The sequence below is a fragment of the Arctopsyche grandis genome, chromosome 5, assembly GCF_051622035.1.
Source record: "Arctopsyche grandis isolate Sample6627 chromosome 5, ASM5162203v2, whole genome shotgun sequence".
Taxonomy (NCBI): domain Eukaryota; kingdom Metazoa; phylum Arthropoda; class Insecta; order Trichoptera; family Hydropsychidae; genus Arctopsyche; species Arctopsyche grandis.
The window spans coordinates 29,083,163-29,102,874 of NC_135359.1; the positions used below are offsets into that span (position 1 = coordinate 29,083,163).

General features: G+C 31.4%; 1 protein-coding gene across 1 annotated transcript in view; it reads left to right on the plus strand.

Moving 5' to 3' along the window:
- The window catches only part of LOC143912401 (uncharacterized), a 29,155-nt gene extending 11,189 nt beyond the window's left edge, over window positions 1-17,966 (plus strand). Inside the window, exon 3 of the mRNA XM_077431677.1 lies at window positions 17,742-17,966. Within this exon, the coding sequence (XP_077287803.1) occupies window positions 17,742-17,966 (225 nt within the window). The remainder of the gene's footprint in view (window positions 1-17,741) is intronic.
- The last annotated feature ends 1,746 nt before the right edge of the window (window positions 17,967-19,712 follow it).

The window sequence follows — 19,712 nt, forward strand, 5'->3', positions numbered from 1 at the left end:
GAATATCATCAACGACCTCATCAATATGCTGATTATTTTGGTAAATATTCTCTCGAGTTTTTGTTGTTCGCGCTCCAATTGGCTCGCATACATTTTACGCATTAACGCGTCTATGGACACACGTCGACTCTCAAAAGCCCAACAAGGTGTCAAACGAGCTCTTTTACAAAGAATTTTCAACTTTAACTATTCGCCTGTTATGTCCTCCATCACATTGTGTACGGCTAAATCTCTCTTTAACATCGCGTTTGACATTTATTCGCCGTAGAATGCTTATTATGCGCCGCGCCCGAATTAGGAGAATTCCATTGTTGTGCTCGCTTATTGGATTTATGTGTTCTGAGGTCGGAAAGAAAACAAGCAAAGCTTCTCAGAAAGGAAATTAATAGAGTGCAGAGGGAATTTTCATTGTTCCATGACTTAATGTCTATGGAAGCGTGGGTGGGTAGGTGGGTGGGTGGGTGGGCGTGTTGCTTTTCATCTCGCCAATTGATTTGTTCAGTGCTTAATGGCTTGAATATTTATGTACATACATACATATGTATAGTAAATATATTACGTATTTAATACCAGACGTCTATTGAAAGTGTCATTAGTGTTTGAAGTGGTATTTTGCAAATCGATTTGATATCGACTATGGCTTATATGGAGTTTTTATTTACAATATGGATTATGGAATTTAATTATTTTGTCAAAGTATTTATAAATGTATCTATCTGCATTCAACTAATTTTTATTTCATTTTCGTATTTTTTTTTAATTTTATTTTATATGTACATATATATATATACCCGAAAGCCTAACAGGTGCAAGGTCAATGCGCCTTCCTAGACAAGTAATTACAAACATTGCAGCATTTTTAGTGAAACTTTTTTTATATATCCAAATCGACGCTTTTTCATTTCAAATCGACCAAACAATAGAGTTAATAGGTTCAATAGTCATATACTATTTTAAAGTAGCGGAAGTTGTTTTGTAGTAATTTTGAAACTTTTAAATATAAAAAATAAATTGATTTATTTTGTTTTGACATAAATATATACCAGAAAGGCCTAACAGGTAGACCTCAATGCGCCTTCCTAGACAATTAATTACAAACATTGCCGCATTTTTATTACATAAATCGCTGTTTTTTGAGAAGCCTCTCAAAAAACAGCCGAAGAACACAAAATTAACAATTAATTAATTAATAAATTAATCCATAGAGACATCCATGGATTTAGACTTTTACATAAATGTTTACGTATTGTACATAAATAAAATTCACATGTTTGTGATAGCGGGTAGGATAATTTTTGCTAATTTGACGGAAGTAAAGGTTTCAACAATGAAATCAGATAAATTGGCAAACTCTGATAAGAAAAGATCGACTTGTAGTGACAAATATCCAAGCCTGACCAGTAGTATTAAAGATTAGCACGGGATAGAGCCCGGTAACCACTCGGTGCTAAGCATAAACGCAACCAGTGAGTCATACTGCTGAATTTTATGGCATTTATGAAAGTAATGATGAGCGCAAGCTACCAGACAAATATGTTAAAATAATTAGGGATAACCTTCGCTCACAGAGATGGAAAATATTATATTCAGGCTTAGCAGTAACGATTTCCTTGAGAAGTCGGATAGCTCTTGGAATATAAACAGCTAATATAAACAGCTATATTGAATGTTTGCAATCGTATATTATGTAAGGAAATTTCAGAGATAATTTAGACTTTTCCGAATAATGAGTTGACAAGTATACTACTCATAAACATATGTAATTATCAAATAAAATACAATAATAATATTTGATAATGTAATAATCAACTGATAACATTTACGGTTTTCAGTCATTAAAATGAAATATTATATAACCATTCAAATAAAAGTGAAATGTGTAACATCTATTCAATTTATAAGAGAAATATTTCTGTGAATATTTTTTGCGTGGACCGGGCAGTCGGTACAAGTGCTTCGAGTTTTGCAGATGGAAAATTCGATAAGTAATTTCGCCGACGAGAAAAACCTCGGTTTTCCCTCTTTACAACTTCTCCATTCTGTCACATTTTTAACTCAGTTACCAAACTTCTCAACGCGATACGAGCGCGTTGCGTCGAGAGGGCGAAATTTTTTTATTTTTTTTTTTGGTTTCCGCGTGACGACCGCGTCATATTTTTTTTCCAGTTCAGTAGTAAGGTAAGAATTTTCCTAAAAACCTTGTTAGAATTTTTCTCAACAACATCTCATTATTAACTTTCAACAGAAAATTTCAATTAAACTTTCGAACGCAGCATGATTCGTGACTTTTCCGTTCGACGAATATTCTTGTGACGAATTTTAGCTTTAAATTCGATAAAAGGGCATTGAAAATTATATCATACACTCTTGGAGTTAAGCTATAAATAACAAAGACACTTGAATATTCAATAAACAATATTTTGATTCACTGAATACAATAGATTTATTTAGAGAAGTCAGTCTTCATAAAATAAGAGGGAATATTAGATAAAAAAGGCAAAGTTGAAATAATTAATTTTGCATTGATGCTATTTTTTAAAACAAAACGAGTTTTTGGGAAACTATCTTTTAACCTCGTCGGTTAAACCTCACAAACTAGAACAGTGAAAAATGAATTAATTTAATTGTACACTAAATCGAGATGTATCTAAAAAGGTTTTGAGCATTTATCAAAACCCCATGTGTTTGTATTTGAATCGCACATCATTAATTAAAACAGCAGAATTCTACTTAATATATATGTAGATACATATATCACTAGTGTTGTACCCGATGAAATAACATCGCATGGGCTATTGCATATAAATTTATTAAATACAAAAAAAAATAAAAGAAATGTGTCGGTCCTATATTCGATCCGTACGGGGTCGTATTTTTTTCGAATACCTTTAAAATATAATTAATTTAATTTTTATATTTAATTGTTTAATATAAAAAACATGGTAAAAACCACTACCTATCGACATACATATGTATATACAATATAAAACAGCAATAGAAAAAATAATTATTTAATTAATTAAACTAATTTTCTATTGATGGCACTTAATGCTCTGACAATATTTTCCTTGAGGAAAAATTAGCAAACAGTATATATATAGAGATTTTTTCTTGATTCGTTATTATATTCGAACGTTTTGTTGGCAGTGTTTTAACTTTGGCTTAGATATGTCAAATCGAAACGACTATAGTATGGCGAGCGTTATCGCAGACACATAAACACATATTAAGTTATATGTATTTACCGAATTGTTTAAAAAAAATGCTGCAAATTTGACCATATATGTCTCTGTGTATATTGATTGATATGTATTTATGTACTTTGTATAATATCAATAATATATGTATCAAATGTACAACGTTTCTGGCCAGAAAGGCACATTGGGTTTACCTGTTAGGTCTTTCTGGTATAAATTAAAGATAAAATAAAAATAAAAATATGACGATAATTATACTTAATATGATACGAGCTCGTAAAAAGACAAAATAATACATATTCTGTAAAACGGTACAATCTAAGAAACTATTTTGATATTTATTATTACTAAATTATGTTCACAATACATCTTATATATGTATATTTTAATAGCAACTGATCTACTAATCACTTTCTATTTTAAAATTTGTATTTAATTTTGCTAGTAATCATAGTATTATATTATTCTAATGCTAATGTACAGCATGATAGGAAAAATAACTGTAAGAAACCTATTCTAAGAAACTATAAAATATACTTAATCCTGTGTTTTTGATCAGTTTTATTCAATGGAATATTCTTAGTAACATGAAACATTTTCACAAATCCAATGTATCAAACTTTAATGGTAAACTATTTGAATAATGTAATGCAAATTTGTTGACCGCGTTTCAAGTCGAACATCAAAATTACACACGATAAATAGAAAGAACGTACACAAATAATACCCGCATATCGTTTTAATACAAATCCCAAACAAATAAACTGCTATGTGCCATTTTTAATTTTCGAACGCCATCCAGACAAAGCAAACTGGGTAGGAAAAGTGGGAGTGAGAGAAGGAGGCTTTCACGGCATTTCAGACACATTTTCAGCTGAAAATTATCTTGTCAGAACCGTACAGAAAATACACAAAACATTGCGCGCACGAGATGTGACGGGTCGCGAGATAAACAATAAATCATTCAGGGAGAGAGCTGCGTCAGCGTGCGGCATAAATTTATGCCATTTTAATGCGATTTTAACGACTTCGATGAAAATAAACCCGAAAAAATAAATTACCGTTGTCATAGACGATTCATCAGCGGTACTGGGAAAGCGGTGCTGGGAAAGCGCTGGAAAAGCGAGACACGGTGAGCTATTCAATTTGGAGCGGTTTTCCCGGCGCGTCACTCGGTCATAAAATCGCTTTTATAGATTTATCGAATTTCCATTTGGCGATAATACCGGTGATCTCGAAAGTTGCGTCTACGTCCCTTTCGGCACCAGGTGTTGCGCCACTTCAATCACAACTTCATAATAGTATAACTTTAGACGTAACAACGGATACGTCCTTATTACTGTCATACTTAAAAATTGAATAAATATTACGCGGTTGGACTCCGGGAAAATTCAGACGTGGAAAATGGAAAATATTTACATTCATTCTTCAGGGAATACTTTCAAAAATGCTTGTATTTTCTCTTTTGTTTTGTATTGCGTTTATATGGTATCACGTTGTTAAAAACGTGTACGATTTTGGACACATTTCATGACACGTTTATTTTATATAAGCAAAATATCGAATTGTAATATGTATTATTCAGCATGAGAAAAATACAGTGCTGTTCAGCAACATTGTTTGTTTTTTAAAATATATTTATGTTTCCAGTCAATTACATAATTTCAGTAAATTACATCATACGATTATACATATGTATATTATAAGAATCCCATTTTCAGATCAGATTTCACTTTACATATATTTTTATTTTATTTTATCTTTAATTTACGCCAGCAAGGCCTAACAGGTAACCCCAATCTACTTCCTGGCCAGAAGAATTAAACAAAGTACAAAAATACCTATCAATTAATATCTACAGAGACATATATGGCCAAATTTGTAAATTTGCAGCATCTTAAACAATTCAGCGAAATTCAGTAAATACATATATATTAACATCCATATAAACATTTATGGCCAAATTTGTAAATTTGCAGCTATTTATACAATTCAGCGAAATTGGAGATTGCTGAAAACTCTAGGTTTTGCGAGAAAATGGGTAAGGTTTCTAATTTGTTGGAATCGTTTCAATGAAAATCAGATAAATTGGCAAACTCTGATAAGAAACAATTGACTTGGAGTCACAAATCCAAGGTCTGGCCAGCAGTAACTAGCGGGATTTGAACCCGTGAACACTCTGTTCAAAGCATTATATGCTTACCACTAGTCTATTCTATTAGTTGAATATATGATTTTTTAATAAAACTGCTTTATTCAGATATTTTAAAATTCGTTTGAAAATAATCCATGCATTAGTTATTTCGAAGCTTTAATTTGTGTTGAAAAATTCAACTTTATTTTGTTTGAAGTGAGTGCGTCAGAGAAAATATGTAACAAATTGGGTAGAACTTGAGTAGGGATCACTTTCATTATTTTTTCTGAGCTCCAAAATTAATAAAATAAAATATTTAACGGGAATTTCGATTAAAAATGTAAATGAACAAACTGACGTGATAATTTATTTACGAATTTTGAAAAATTAAATGAAAATCGAAGGAAATACTAAATATAACAGTATCATATTTTCACTTTGTACAACTAATCAGACGTATATTAAAATTATCACAGTTTATTTCGTTGGCAAAAATGTATTTTGTGTTTCAGTGAGCGTTAAAATAACAAACGGTTAAATTTATACGGTTCACATTATAACTATTTTTATCAAATATGTACATATGTACCGTTATTTATTTGAATAATATTTTTTTACACAAATATTCAAATCAAGGGAAAATCACGTGTTAAAAAATAAACAGTGACATCGTAATTTTTCTCAATTTAAATTGTAATAAAACAAATATGACTTTACTAACAGTTAACTTTGACGGCATTCAACATTAATTTGATTTTAAATTAGTTTATATTTTTAATCCATGACATAGGTTAGTCTTTTTAATGCTAAATTTTACAAAAGATTAGTAATTTTTTGCTGATTAGTAGAGCGCTTGCTTATTTACTATTCCAGTTGTTTCATTTGCCTGAAAAACGATACACAACCCAAGCTCTGTTGAGAATATACCGACTTTTGATACGAAATTTCCATCTTCCGACATAAATTTTAATTACAGTCCCACCCTAACCGACCCTTAATAAACCTTCCGAAAGACAACGAAAATACCCTTGTACGGACACTTCATTACTTACCGAACTATGTAATATTTATCACAGCAAAGTAGCCAAGATCAAAACCAATTAAATATTTTATATAATCCAAACATTTTGAATACGTCTAAGGTACATATACGTATACATATGTTAATACTTCTGCATCATATTGCATCCTTAAAGCATACGAGTACCTGAAAGTCTCATATTTTCCACTTCATACACACGTTTCGACTTTGCATGAAATCATATTTTGCATGGAAGTTTACGCTGTCATATACAGCATATGTAGTTGACTTTGGAAGGTGAATTGATTTTTTTGCAATGTCTTGTACTATTTTCATCATTGCGTTACGTTGAAGTCGTGATATACGGAATAGTATGATTCAGACGCATCACGGATTACTTAACCGTGGTAGTATTATACGGGCTTTACATCCGTCTGTTTTGGCTCGTTACATTTTCACCCCCTCGATTAGGCTGAGGGAGGTTCTCGTCAGTTCCGGAAAATTTGTTTCCGGTTTATCGGAAGTAGGCGTTGCGAGAGAACGCTAATTTTTCTTTAGATTAACCGTCATGCACGGTAGAGCAGAATCAACAAGTACGCGTCGTCACGGTTTAACACCCCTGCCCTCACCAATAACGAAATTTGACCCTCGCGATATGATAATATTTCAACTTCAAACTAAGAAGAAAATAATCATGTGAAAAAATAAGAGAAAAAGGCGATATTTCCGGAGTTTTCTCATGCGTGAAAATTTTTCTAAATTTACTTGCCCCGTTCAAACAATGCAGTGTTGAAAAAAAGTAAACTCTCCTAAGGGCGCACGTTTCGTATTACGTCCCCTTTTTACGCTATGACATTTTCACTATTTTTTTTGCGGTCTGAACTGTCGCTGAAACGCGCTAGTTTTTCGGTCTGCGGAAAAAAAGAGATGACATTTTTGCTGTTTTTTGGGCTCCCCGTCAAAATGTGTGTACGTTACGAGGAAAACTATGGCGGAAAACGATTTGCGAAACGTCAGTCTGCCGTTTAAAAACCACTGTTTAGGTTGATGTGAAATGAAATTTTAAAAATGGGTCGCATTTGGTGTCACCAATTAGTTATGTGCTAGAAAATCCGATTAGTTCTGTTAGACATTAGTTCTGTTGGAAAATCCGACATGAAAAACCACCAGTTTTATATAATACTATGCCAGTTTTTGACGCAGAACTACGTCTATTAAAATTTCTGTATATCTGAGAGTATTTTGTGTAATAATTCATACTCAAATTTCACAACAATAATGACGCTTTCTAGACATAATAATCAGTTGATCTTTCGACTTATCGTTAGTCTGCAATAATGTGTCAAAGTTAGCTAAAATTTCCAAAGTTCCAAAAATTATTATAACTAACGAAACTATTGTTAATTCGAATGATTTTCAAAAAGAAAAAAATCGTTAATAGGAATAGGGGTGATGAAGTTGAAATAAATAAAAATTGGAATTAGAATTAAGAATCTTAAGCTATGTTTAAAAATCTTAAGTTTTTACGTTTTAAGCTATATATACAATCTTTAAGCTTCGTTCAAAGATAGCGAGTGAATTTACTGTAGTCCTGATAATATTATTAAATGAAACGTTGACTATCAATAATGACTGTAAATAAGTCATAATTTTCATTTTTCTTACGATAACAAAGATTTTTATCTTTTGATACTCCATATATTATATGTATATAGCTACAGTAAAAATATTTAATGAATAATGTAAGAATATAAATAAAAAATTTCCATCCTTTATTCCCATTTTCAATCATAATGTATTCAATACATTCATAAGAGATAATATCAATTCCGAAAAACGAAAGAAAATTTGACTCTTGGCCGCAGAGTTTACCGAAAGTTTGCAAATTTTCGAATCGATTATTCAAGACCACACTCTGTCTTCTGTCGCACGAAAACTGAATGCAAAATCCCGACGATAAAGAACCGAGATTATTATTGGATTTTTAAATATAAAGCGTCTATATTTTCATGGTCGGAAATTTTTAAAAAGACACGTCTATAAAATTTGATGAAAAATTGAACCTGCGTGTGTAAAAAAAATGTGAAAACGGGACGCGAGGAATGAAGCAAGTTTACGCATGAATATATAGAGCAAATTTGAGCAAATGACCCGTGAAAAACACTTTGAACCCCAATTTTTATATACCGTACATCACACATTGTACCCTATTGTAAAATATTTGGACTCGCATAAAAATAGGTATGAGAAATTTAATACGGGGCAAAGCTCAGAAGGGTAAAAGAGTGTCGTTTCAAATTTTATCTCCTTTGACAGAATTGCGTCGTTTGCCATTTCTTTTATACGAATCTGACGTTGTGAAGTTGTAAATTTTATTGTACATATGTACATATACGTATATGTAATATAGTTGTGGAGGGAAATTTTGTTACGTGTTTGAAAACCATTAAAAATTCAAAGGGGCTTTATGGCTTGGCGAGAAATTGGAATACTTCCTGAGATAGTACGAAAGTCCATGCAAATTTCACCGTTTCGTGTTACTTTGATATCAACATGAGAATGTATGCAATTTTTACGAATGGGAAATATACTATTTATCGTTTTTCATATTGGAAAAGTTTTAATAAAATAACGTTGAGCTCAATATTTAGCATGTTTATAAATTGCTACAATATTTTTTATTAGACGTATAATACAACAATAAAGATTTTTAGTGTCTTGAAGTATGTACATATATGGTTAATTCTACAAAGGTTCATTTTACAAAAACCAGTTATTCATATAATATAAAAAAAATTATGAACATAATATCATTCAAACAATCCAATACTAAAATATTTAAAAAAAAATGATTAAACAATTCGAATTCTATGTGTAGTCAAAACGTATACCAATAAATCGATCACGTTTTAAGTCATACTTTATAATCGTCATTTTATTCTCAGAAAGAACAGAGAGGTTTAAATCCCACTGGTTTCTGCTGGTCAGACCTTGGAATCGTGACTCCAGGTCAATAGTTTTCTAACAGAGTTTGTCAATTTATTTGATTTTCATTTAAACGGTTCCAAAAATTGGCATTCTTACCCATTTTCTCGCAAAATTTCGAATCTCAAACATCGCTGAATTTACAAATTTAACCATTAAATATTTCTGTGGATATTATTTGATATGTATTTACTGAATTTTGCTGAATTGTTTAAAAATGCTGCAAATTTTCAAATTTGACCATACATAGCTCTGTAAATGTTAATTGATACGTTTTCAATTTGTATAATACTAATAAAACTTGAATAAAATGTACAATATTTCTGGTCATGAAGGCACAATGGGGTTACCTGTCAGGCCTTCAGTATCTTCGCTTCAAATTTCAGTATCTTCGCATTTGTATACGTATGTATGTATAATATTGCCTTTTTGACTAATTGAAATATTATATAACCTCAATATCGTTTTGAATGTATCAAATTTTAATCAATAAATTACTACAAAAACTAATATCACTATACATAATATGATATTCATTAACCCTTTAAAGTTTATATGTAAATAGCATAAAATATACAATAAATATATGAAAATAACTTTTATCGAAACATTTTCAATTTTGCCTTAAACAATGGCATGAAAATAATTAAAAAATATTACACTAATAACAAGATTAAATTTGCAAAATGGATGGTGATTATTATTACTAAAAATAAGATTAGACTTAAGACGTCTTGTGAATATACATATGTATGTACATTATGATGCAAAAGAATCTTAAACAACAGAAAAACAGTATGATAAAATGAACGTTTGTCACGAAGCCTAACTTTAAACCGCAAAGATATTAAACGAACCACTTAAAACAACGCATTTTGCAATATTTTTAGACGGATCGAGAGTCGAATTTGAATCAGAGGTGAAAATTTGCCGTGGATTTTCCAAAGCTTGATTTATAACAGCCATTTTTCAGCACGTAATGAAATACGTGCACACGCACTCGCTCTCAATACATTATCCGTAAATTGACACGCTCTAATATTTCAACGTGGCACATTATACGTATTATTTGTATATATATATATATATATATATATATATATATATATATATATATATATATATATATATATATATATATATATATATATATATATATATATATATATATATATATATATAGGTATATATAATCATGCACAGCTTCGAAATATTACACTTCCGTTCTTACGACGGACAATGCTCTCAAAATGTGGTCCGCGCCTACGTCACACACATTAAAGTCATGAATTATTTATGCGAACGTAAATTTTCGACGTTATTTTACCGCGGAGCGTAACTCTCGTCATTTCCGACCATTTAATTTAACGATCCCATTTTTATATCCACATATTTATACTGCGATTAAAAAAGCATCCAATTACGATCCAAGAAGATATTTAAACGCAAAAATTATACATATCAACAGTATGGCTCAATGGTAGCGTGTATGCTTAGCACCAAGTGATCAGTGGGTTCGATCCGCTATACTGCTGGTTAGATTTGGGGTATTTGTTTCTCTAAATCGGTCGTTTCTTATCAGAGTTTTCCAATTTTATCTGATTATTGTTGAAACGGTTCCTAAAAATTGGCAAAAAATCATCTTTCCTGTTGTCACAAATCTTCTGTATTTATTGTATGTACGATTTGTAAAAATTATGTACAAATCTAAATCTATAGATGTCTCAATAGATTAATTAATTATATAATTGTTATTTCGTGTTCTACAGCTTCTCGAAATACAGTTATTTACGTAATAATAAAATGCTGCATTGTTTGTTATTAATTGTCCAGGAAGGCGCATTGGGGTCTTCCTGTCAAGCCTTCCTGGTATTTTATTTTATTTTATTGTCACAAATCAATACACACTCGCCATTACAGATTTGCTCCAATGCGACGGGTGTACGTTAATGAAATACATAAACAATCAGAAATCAGAAATACAGTAATACATACATATACAATCAGAATATATAGAATATAACAATTAATCAGAAATAATAATCATAGTGACATCTATGGATTTCAGATTACTGTGTATAATTAATACAAATTATACACAGGCAGATTTTTGTGACAACAGGATTAGATTTAATACCAATTTCCAGGAACCGTTTCAGCAATGATCAGATAAAATTGGCAAACTCTGATAGAGAAACGATCGATTTGGAGTCACAAAACCCCCAAATCTAACCAGCAGTAGCGAGGACACGAACCTATGACCTCAGTGATGCTAAATATATACGCTATCACTAAGCCAAACTGCTGGCTATATCTATGTATGTAAAATAAGAAAATAAAAAAATACTCGGTGGAGGCGACAAAGCCGATAGACCCAAGGGGTTTGACTTATACATGTATGAATGATATTTATAAATTAAATGAGAAAAAAAGTAAACTAACGGAAGTTAGGCTGGCGCACGTTAGGCTAATATTAAAATTATTAACGTTTTATTTAAATTATTTTGTATTTTGATCTATTGTACATATAGCCAGTGCCAATTTATAATACATACATATGTACATATAGGAACCAGCCGTGAATACAAATCATCCCTGCGAGGATCAAATGGAAGATTAAAATTCCACTCATACATCGATATATACCAGGAAGGCCTATCAATTAGACCCCGATGCGTATTCCTATACAGTTAATTGCAAACATTGCAGTATTGTTATTAAATAAATCGCTGTATTTCGAGAGGCTGAGGAACAGGAAATTAACAATTAATTAATTAGCGAATTAGTCCATAGAGACATCTATGGATTTAGACCTGTACATAAATTTTTACATATTGTAAATAAATCAAATTCAGATATTTGTAAAATAGAAAGTAGGATAATTTTTGCCAATTTGTTGGAGGAACCGTTTCAACAATGAAATCAGATAAATTGGCAAACTCTGAAAAGAAACGATCGACTTGGAATCACAAATATCCAAGTTTGACCAGCAGTATTAAAGATTACCACGTGATCAAACCCGGTAACCTCTCAGTGCTAAGCATAAACCCAACCACCGAACCATACTACTGGCTTTTATGGCATATATGAAAATAATGATGACCGCTGGCTTCCAGAAAAATAGGTCAAAATAACCTACGGCTGTACCTACTGCCCGCACAGTTCTTTTTCGAATGGCTCCTATTCCAAGAGCTATTCGACTTCTTAATGAAATCGTTGTTGCCGAGACTGAATGTGATATTTTCCACCTTAGTGAGCATAAATTGTATGATATTACTCTAACCCATTTATCTAGTAGTCTGCGCTCATCATTGTTTTCATGATTAATTGTGATTTATGAGTGGAATTTTGATTAACTCTCTTCCATTTAGGCCTCACAGGGATGTTTTGTATTTGCAGTTGGTTCTTATTTATTGGAACTGGCTGGTGCAAGGCAGTCCTTATGTTATATTTTATGTTAGATATTTTTACGTATCTGCTATTATAATTGCTATTGTTTTAAAGATTATGTATAAATATATTTTTTTCTGTGTATATACATATATATGTACATACATATGATTATATTTATTTTTCTTTCTCTTTTTTATTTTATTAGACATTCCCTTCTTTGTTGTTATTTTATTATTTGTAATTATTATTATTATTAGTTGTTTGTGAATATATGTTTTGTTTTTGTTATGTCTAATTTATTTAGTTATTATTTCGTTTCTTTTCTTTTCTGTTATATTTTTGAACATTGTGGCGCATTAGGAATTCCTGCAATGCTTCAATGGTCCAAACTTTAAATAAATAAATATCTGTAGATACCAATGTACATATATAAAACTATACCTATGCTTACAAATGTAATAAAAAAAGTCTTTCCGGATAAGGCTTACAACATAAGTACGTGTTTGAAACACTCCCACGACCTCCGTGCAATAATTGAGGCGGTGTTAAAACGACTTTAAAATTTCCCCGAAGGCTCTCACGCTAAGATACGATCGAGCAATTACCGCTCGGGGCTCGAGCTGACGTATTTCGTTGAAGTGAAATTATAGTCGGAGGAGATTGCCACGAAACGCGGGTTGTTCAAAACAAACATCTCTCGATGAGGATATTCGTTTATCGGAGGGGTTGTGGGGGTGGGGGGTTGTCAACATTGTTAACACGGATGTCGAGTTTGGTCCTCTAAATCGGTGGCATTAGTGCTTCCTCACCGTTACTTCATATCCTTCAAATTATGCTTCAGTTTCACCACTAACTTTCGCATCATTGAAAATTCACCTTGGGCGATTTGCTCGCGAACTTAATTAGGATTTAGCGTTCCTAAGTCAAAATTGATCGAAACCAAATTTAATAGAAGCCATTTAAGCCACCGTACTTGAATATAAATGTTATATCATAACATGTAGATCCTTAGTCTTCTTTCTTTGTCTTAATAAATACCAGCGTCATAGTCGTACTTTTTTATCTTATTCTTTTATAAATGTGGACTAAGCATAAAATAATGATAAATTATATTTTTATAAACAGTATGGGGACACTTGTGTAATTTTTTTATAGAACTAGCTGAACCCGGCATTTGTTGCAATTCCAGAATAAGGCATGCAATTCCCGTCCCCGTTCCCGTTCCCGTTCCCGTTCCCGTTGCGTTCCCGTTCCCATAGTATAAGAGTAAAAGGGCATGAACTTATGCAATCAGATACTAATCTACAATTAATTTTGGCCTCGACTCAATCATTTAAGTTTTCATAAAATCCGTCAATTCATAATGAAATTCCTGCGGAGACGATACATTTTTCAACAATAAAATTAAACAATATATAAAAAATATATGTATAAATAAAAAATAAATGTACTAAAATATAAAAAATAATTATAAAATAAAATAAAAAGGGAATTAGACATTATTTCGATAACAAATGTACGACAATATGAACTATAAATATATAAAATGTGTGAGATTTCATGATTAGGATTTCAATCAAAAGATTTCAATGATTAGGATTTAAATCAAAATTATGATCCCGGCTTAAACTAATTTTATTTTATTTTATTTTATTAATTGAAAAATCAACAGACAGGATGTACATAGATATGTATAAAAAAAACAAATAGTAAATAAATAATAAATCTAACATCCGAGTTCAATAATAGATTTTTACAAAAATGAAAAAGATAAATATAAGGAAAACAAATTAAAAAGTAAAGAATAAAGGCATGACAAAATATGTAGAACATTGCATAATTAAACTATAGTATTAAAATATTTGGAAAAGGTTATAAAATAGAATGTAATTAAATATACTACTTAAAGGCTTGGGCAGCCTTTATATCGTCCAAGCCTTACGATTTAATTTCCACATATATTGATGACCAAACCGAGCAAAATGGCAAAGTGTGGATAGGAACTCAAATTTCGTCAGACGAAAAAATCGAAAGCAAGCTGATATGTGGCATATAAAAAATCGTATAGGCAAATCAATCAATTCAAAATTTATTTTCAATGCTATATTTTAAAATACAAAATATGTTGATTGATTGAGAATATATATATTACTACTGAATCATTCTATATATGCATGTATTGTTAGTATTTTACTAAGAGACCCTTAATAATAATTACAACCTTTCAATCTCACTTGATTTGTTCTTGTACGAAATCAATTTATATATATACACATAGATTTCCACGTTGAGAACAATTACCAACTGCGACAGACAGACAAATTTTCCCCGAGGTTAGTACCTACGACTACATATTAGTTTGTGTACACAGCCTGCTACCAATTGTGATTAATTAACGTTGGCGTTATTCAATTTCAGTTTGATCGACAATTAAGATGGGATAGCTGGAAGCCAAATAATAATACACTCTCGCAATATAATCAAATTCTGGAACCGAGTACGTTGTCCATAGCGTGATGTTACCCGGCGATTGTTCGGGATCATTACTATCGGTTTTTTGCATATATTATATGTGGGTTTGTGTCGTTCGTGGAAAAAGATAAAGCCGGTGAAAATTGGGAAAAGCCATACGGTGAACTAATCCGGAACCCTTTCGGTCAAATAAATCTTATTGTAGGGGGGAGAGGGAGGTAGAAAGGAGGAAAAGCGAAGGTCTGTCTATAGCAGGGAATATGGGATGGGAAAAGTTCACTGTGACCAAGGTTCGTCGACACAGCAATTTTCCGCTCGGACTGATCATGTCCGATCGAATGCTTGTTTGTGTTATAAAACAGTTTTCCACGTGTGTTTAACGCTAGTGGAAAATCGCAAGACATTTGTATCAATTTTGCACACTTGAATCACCCACGATAAAAAAATTCACAGTATTTTCCGATTCCGTATTTATTGACTCTTATTTCTGTAGAAGGAACAAAATGTTACAATAAGATCTAAATTATCATATTTAGCCAGCAGTATGGTTCGGTGTTTGCGTTTATGATTAACACCGAAAGGTAATCGGTTTGGTCCCATGATAATCTTTAATACTGCTGGTCAGACTTGGTTATTTGTGACTCTAAGTCGATCGTTTATTATCACAGTTTGCCAATTTATCTGTTTTCATTGTTTAAACGGTTCCCCCATCAAATTGGCCAAAATCATCCTACCCGCTGTCACAAATATGTGAATTTGATTTATGTACAATATGTAAAAAATTATGTACAAGCCTAAATCCACAGATGTCTCTATGGATTAATTAATTGTTTTAGTTTCATGTTCTTCAGTCTCTCGAAATACAGCGATTTATGTAATACAAATGCTGCAATGTTTGTAATTAATTGTCTATGAAGGCGCGTTGGGGTCTACCTCTTAGGGCATTCTTAGTATATCTATGAAAACAAATTAAAAATAAAATATGTATACATATGTAAGATTTTTTACTATTTATTTCAATCGAATATGCCTTTATAGATAGCTCCAAAGCGACGAGTGTACAAATACATTGACAATCTAATAATATAAGCATTTTGATACAATGTGAATTCATACAAACATCATCCACAGTGACGTATGGATAAATTTTTGCAACATTTTTTTATAGAAATTGTTGAACCTCAAGACGCTGAACAACTTGAGATTTGAAACGAGATGCCAATTTATAGGAACCATTTGAATGAATCAGAAAAATTGGAAAACATCGTTAGGAAACGGTCGACTTGAAGTCACAAACCAGCTACTAGTGAGAATCGAACCGGGACTTTTCCGTTCGAAAGCATAATATGCTAACCACTAATTTACTGTAGACAATTAATCTGTATTGCTTTCAATTACATATTAATTTATTTAAACAGGTATATGCCCATTTTTATTAACACAATATCTATGGTCAAAACTGTACATGAGTGTTATTCAAGGCTAATTACAAACATCGATCATAAAACATTACAATCATCATCGAATTTTCACAGCAATTTTAAATTTCAACAAATTATCTATAAGATCCTGTTAACATGAACTTTGCGAGAAATAGGACAGGGTTGTCAATTTGTTGGAACTGTTTCCAATGAAATCAGATAAATTGGCAAACTCTGAAAGGAAATGATCAACCTTGGAGACACATATCCAAGGTCTGGCCAGCACGTGACCACACAATTGAAAGCATTTCATGCTAACCACCGATCAACATATGTATAGCTCGTGCAGCGAAAGCTGGCACGTACCAATACAAACACGTATGTATATTGTATCCGTGAAGATATGAATAAGATTTTTTGTATCTGTTTTCTAGGACAATCAGTTGGTCCCTTTCATACGCACCCACTTTCCGAGCATGACAGAAACAACAATTATTTTTTGTATTGCTCGGTGATTTTTGCTCAGTGATCAAGTGTGCACTACAGGATGATTGTTTTTTGTTTTGAGTTTGCTAATTGGTTAATTGGAGTTAGTTCATTAGAATTAGTGGATATACGATAATAAAATGCTTTGTAATAAAATTGGATCTGGGAAAACACTAACGGGACAATCTCGCGAAATTGTGTATAATGTTTTCAACTATTTCATGCATTGTGTAGTGAATAGTGAAAGTGACGAAAGAAATAGTTTTATGAAAATTTTATGCTTCAACTGCGGAAGCGACTGGTGTTTCTAAAAGAAGTGTTCAGCGAATTGTTTGTGAAGTACGAAATCAATTTGTGGTGGCTAATAAACCGCCAACATCGCAACCTTCAATATCGGAGCCATCAACGACACAACCTATATCCTATAATAAAAAACAATAAACAAAATCATCAAGAGTTTGTACTTGATAAAATCTTGGAAGCTCACGGACATAACGTACTACGCCTACCACCCTACCACCCAGAACTAAACCCTATAGAATTACTGTGGGGCATTTAGGGTAAAGTAGCATTAAGGTTAAAGTAGCATTGAGGGTAAAGTAGCTTCAAAAAATGTCATGTTTGACTTAAAGGTCGTTGAAGAGCTGTTTAGGAAAAAAGCAGAGTCAATCACTATTGATACATTCAGAGACGTTTGGAGACATGTGAAAAAACATGAAGAAAAATTTATTGAACTGGAACCAAAACTCGATAATTTAACGGACAATTTCACTGACATTATAAAAGTAGAATATTCTGATAGCGAATATATGGATTCTTCAAGTGATGGAGAATTAAGTGGCGTAGAAGAATTATGATACGACATTGTATAGAAACAGAAGACTATCCAAAACGAGCAAAGAAGTAACGAATTAAAGAAAATCAGAAAAGGTTAGTAAAACTAGAAGTACGTTTAGTAGTAGAGTAGTAAAAGTAAAGTCTTATAATAGAAAAGTTTGAAATTGAAATTCAAAAATAAGATTATAAAATGAACAATGTATTTATTTAGATTAGAAACACTTCCGGTTCGGGTAGACTTTCTGGGTGTAAATGTACTGCGGCATTATCCAAAGATCGCCGCAATATTTTTTTTGTAAGTTTATTTTATTATTATTTATGACAAGTTCTGACTTAGCTACAAAATTCTGAAGCCGACAAACAATTCTATGCAAAATAATGAAAAAATATTTTGATGGTCTAGGCACCCAACAGTAAACAAATTTGAAGTGAGCAAATAAACAACAAAGTGTAGCGCTTTCTTTGCGAATTTATTTTATTATCTTTGTAACGGTCGGGACTTAATACTAGCCGACAAAGAAGAATGTCTATACATAATAATGAAAAGGACTGCAATATTATCAAAATTCGAACACTTTTAAAATCACTTATTTCCTGTTTAATATAATTTATATCCTATATTTTTTTCTCATTTTTTAATTCGTATTAATTTTTGCATACGTACGTTTGTTTTACTTATAATTTAAAAAAATGCTATTTATCATTTTATTCGTGGTACGTATTCAAATATTAAATAAATATGCCACCCAAATTATATCATAGATCTTAAAAACATTACACGATCGGTTGAAATAAAATATATAAATAACAGCCTGTATATGAAAAATGCATTTGTATGAGTACTGTGCACGCGCCTTCTGTAGCTAATAGACCTGTATATTCCTGCTTAATATAGGAATTTCAACAGAATATTGTAACCAAAACTTTCAATTCCAAAACTTTGTCGAATAAGTCGAATGCTCTACCTTCATTATTAATACAATTTAGATTTATAACAAAATATGATCAACTGTTACAAAAAAATCCGTAATAATTTGAAAACCGTTCAAAAATAGAATGTTATTTAATTTAAAAAATTGAATAAATGAAATTCATATTGAAAAAAAAGCATGTTAAAATTATTAAGTACAAACTTATTCAAAATGATTTATACACTTCATTGCATGGGTTGATGAGTAAATTTAAATTTAAATTTATGCTTCTATAGCACTTATAGAACGACATATGTATGAATGCAAAAGCGTACGGGAAAATTCCTTCGAGAAAACTCAATTTCATGCAAAAATTCAATTGTCTATTGAGGAAAAATTTGAATATTTTTAAATTGAAATTCAAAAGAATTTTTCAAAGCGTTCCATTCGAGCGCACTTCCGATTGAATTTTTTATGAAAACTTTCATTAAATATCGCACAAAGCGAATTTTAAATACGCTTAAGGCTTTAACGAATATATATCGTACGAATAAATATGTATGTATATTATATATTTTTAATAAATCATCAAAGAGTAAATTTATCAAACTAACCAAATCTTTAAGCTATTCACATAGATAAAATGCAATGTCAAATTGAGATCACTCATGCAAATCATTGTTCTTTTATCAAAACAAACGTTTAATTAAAATTGTGAAATTTCATAATAAATTATTTTTTTTCCGCTACAACTACAAACCGCTTTTTCCCCAACAACAACAGAGAATACGAAAATGTCATGCAAATTTATGGTGGGAAATTCTCACGGCGACCATTTGCGGCCAAAATAAAACG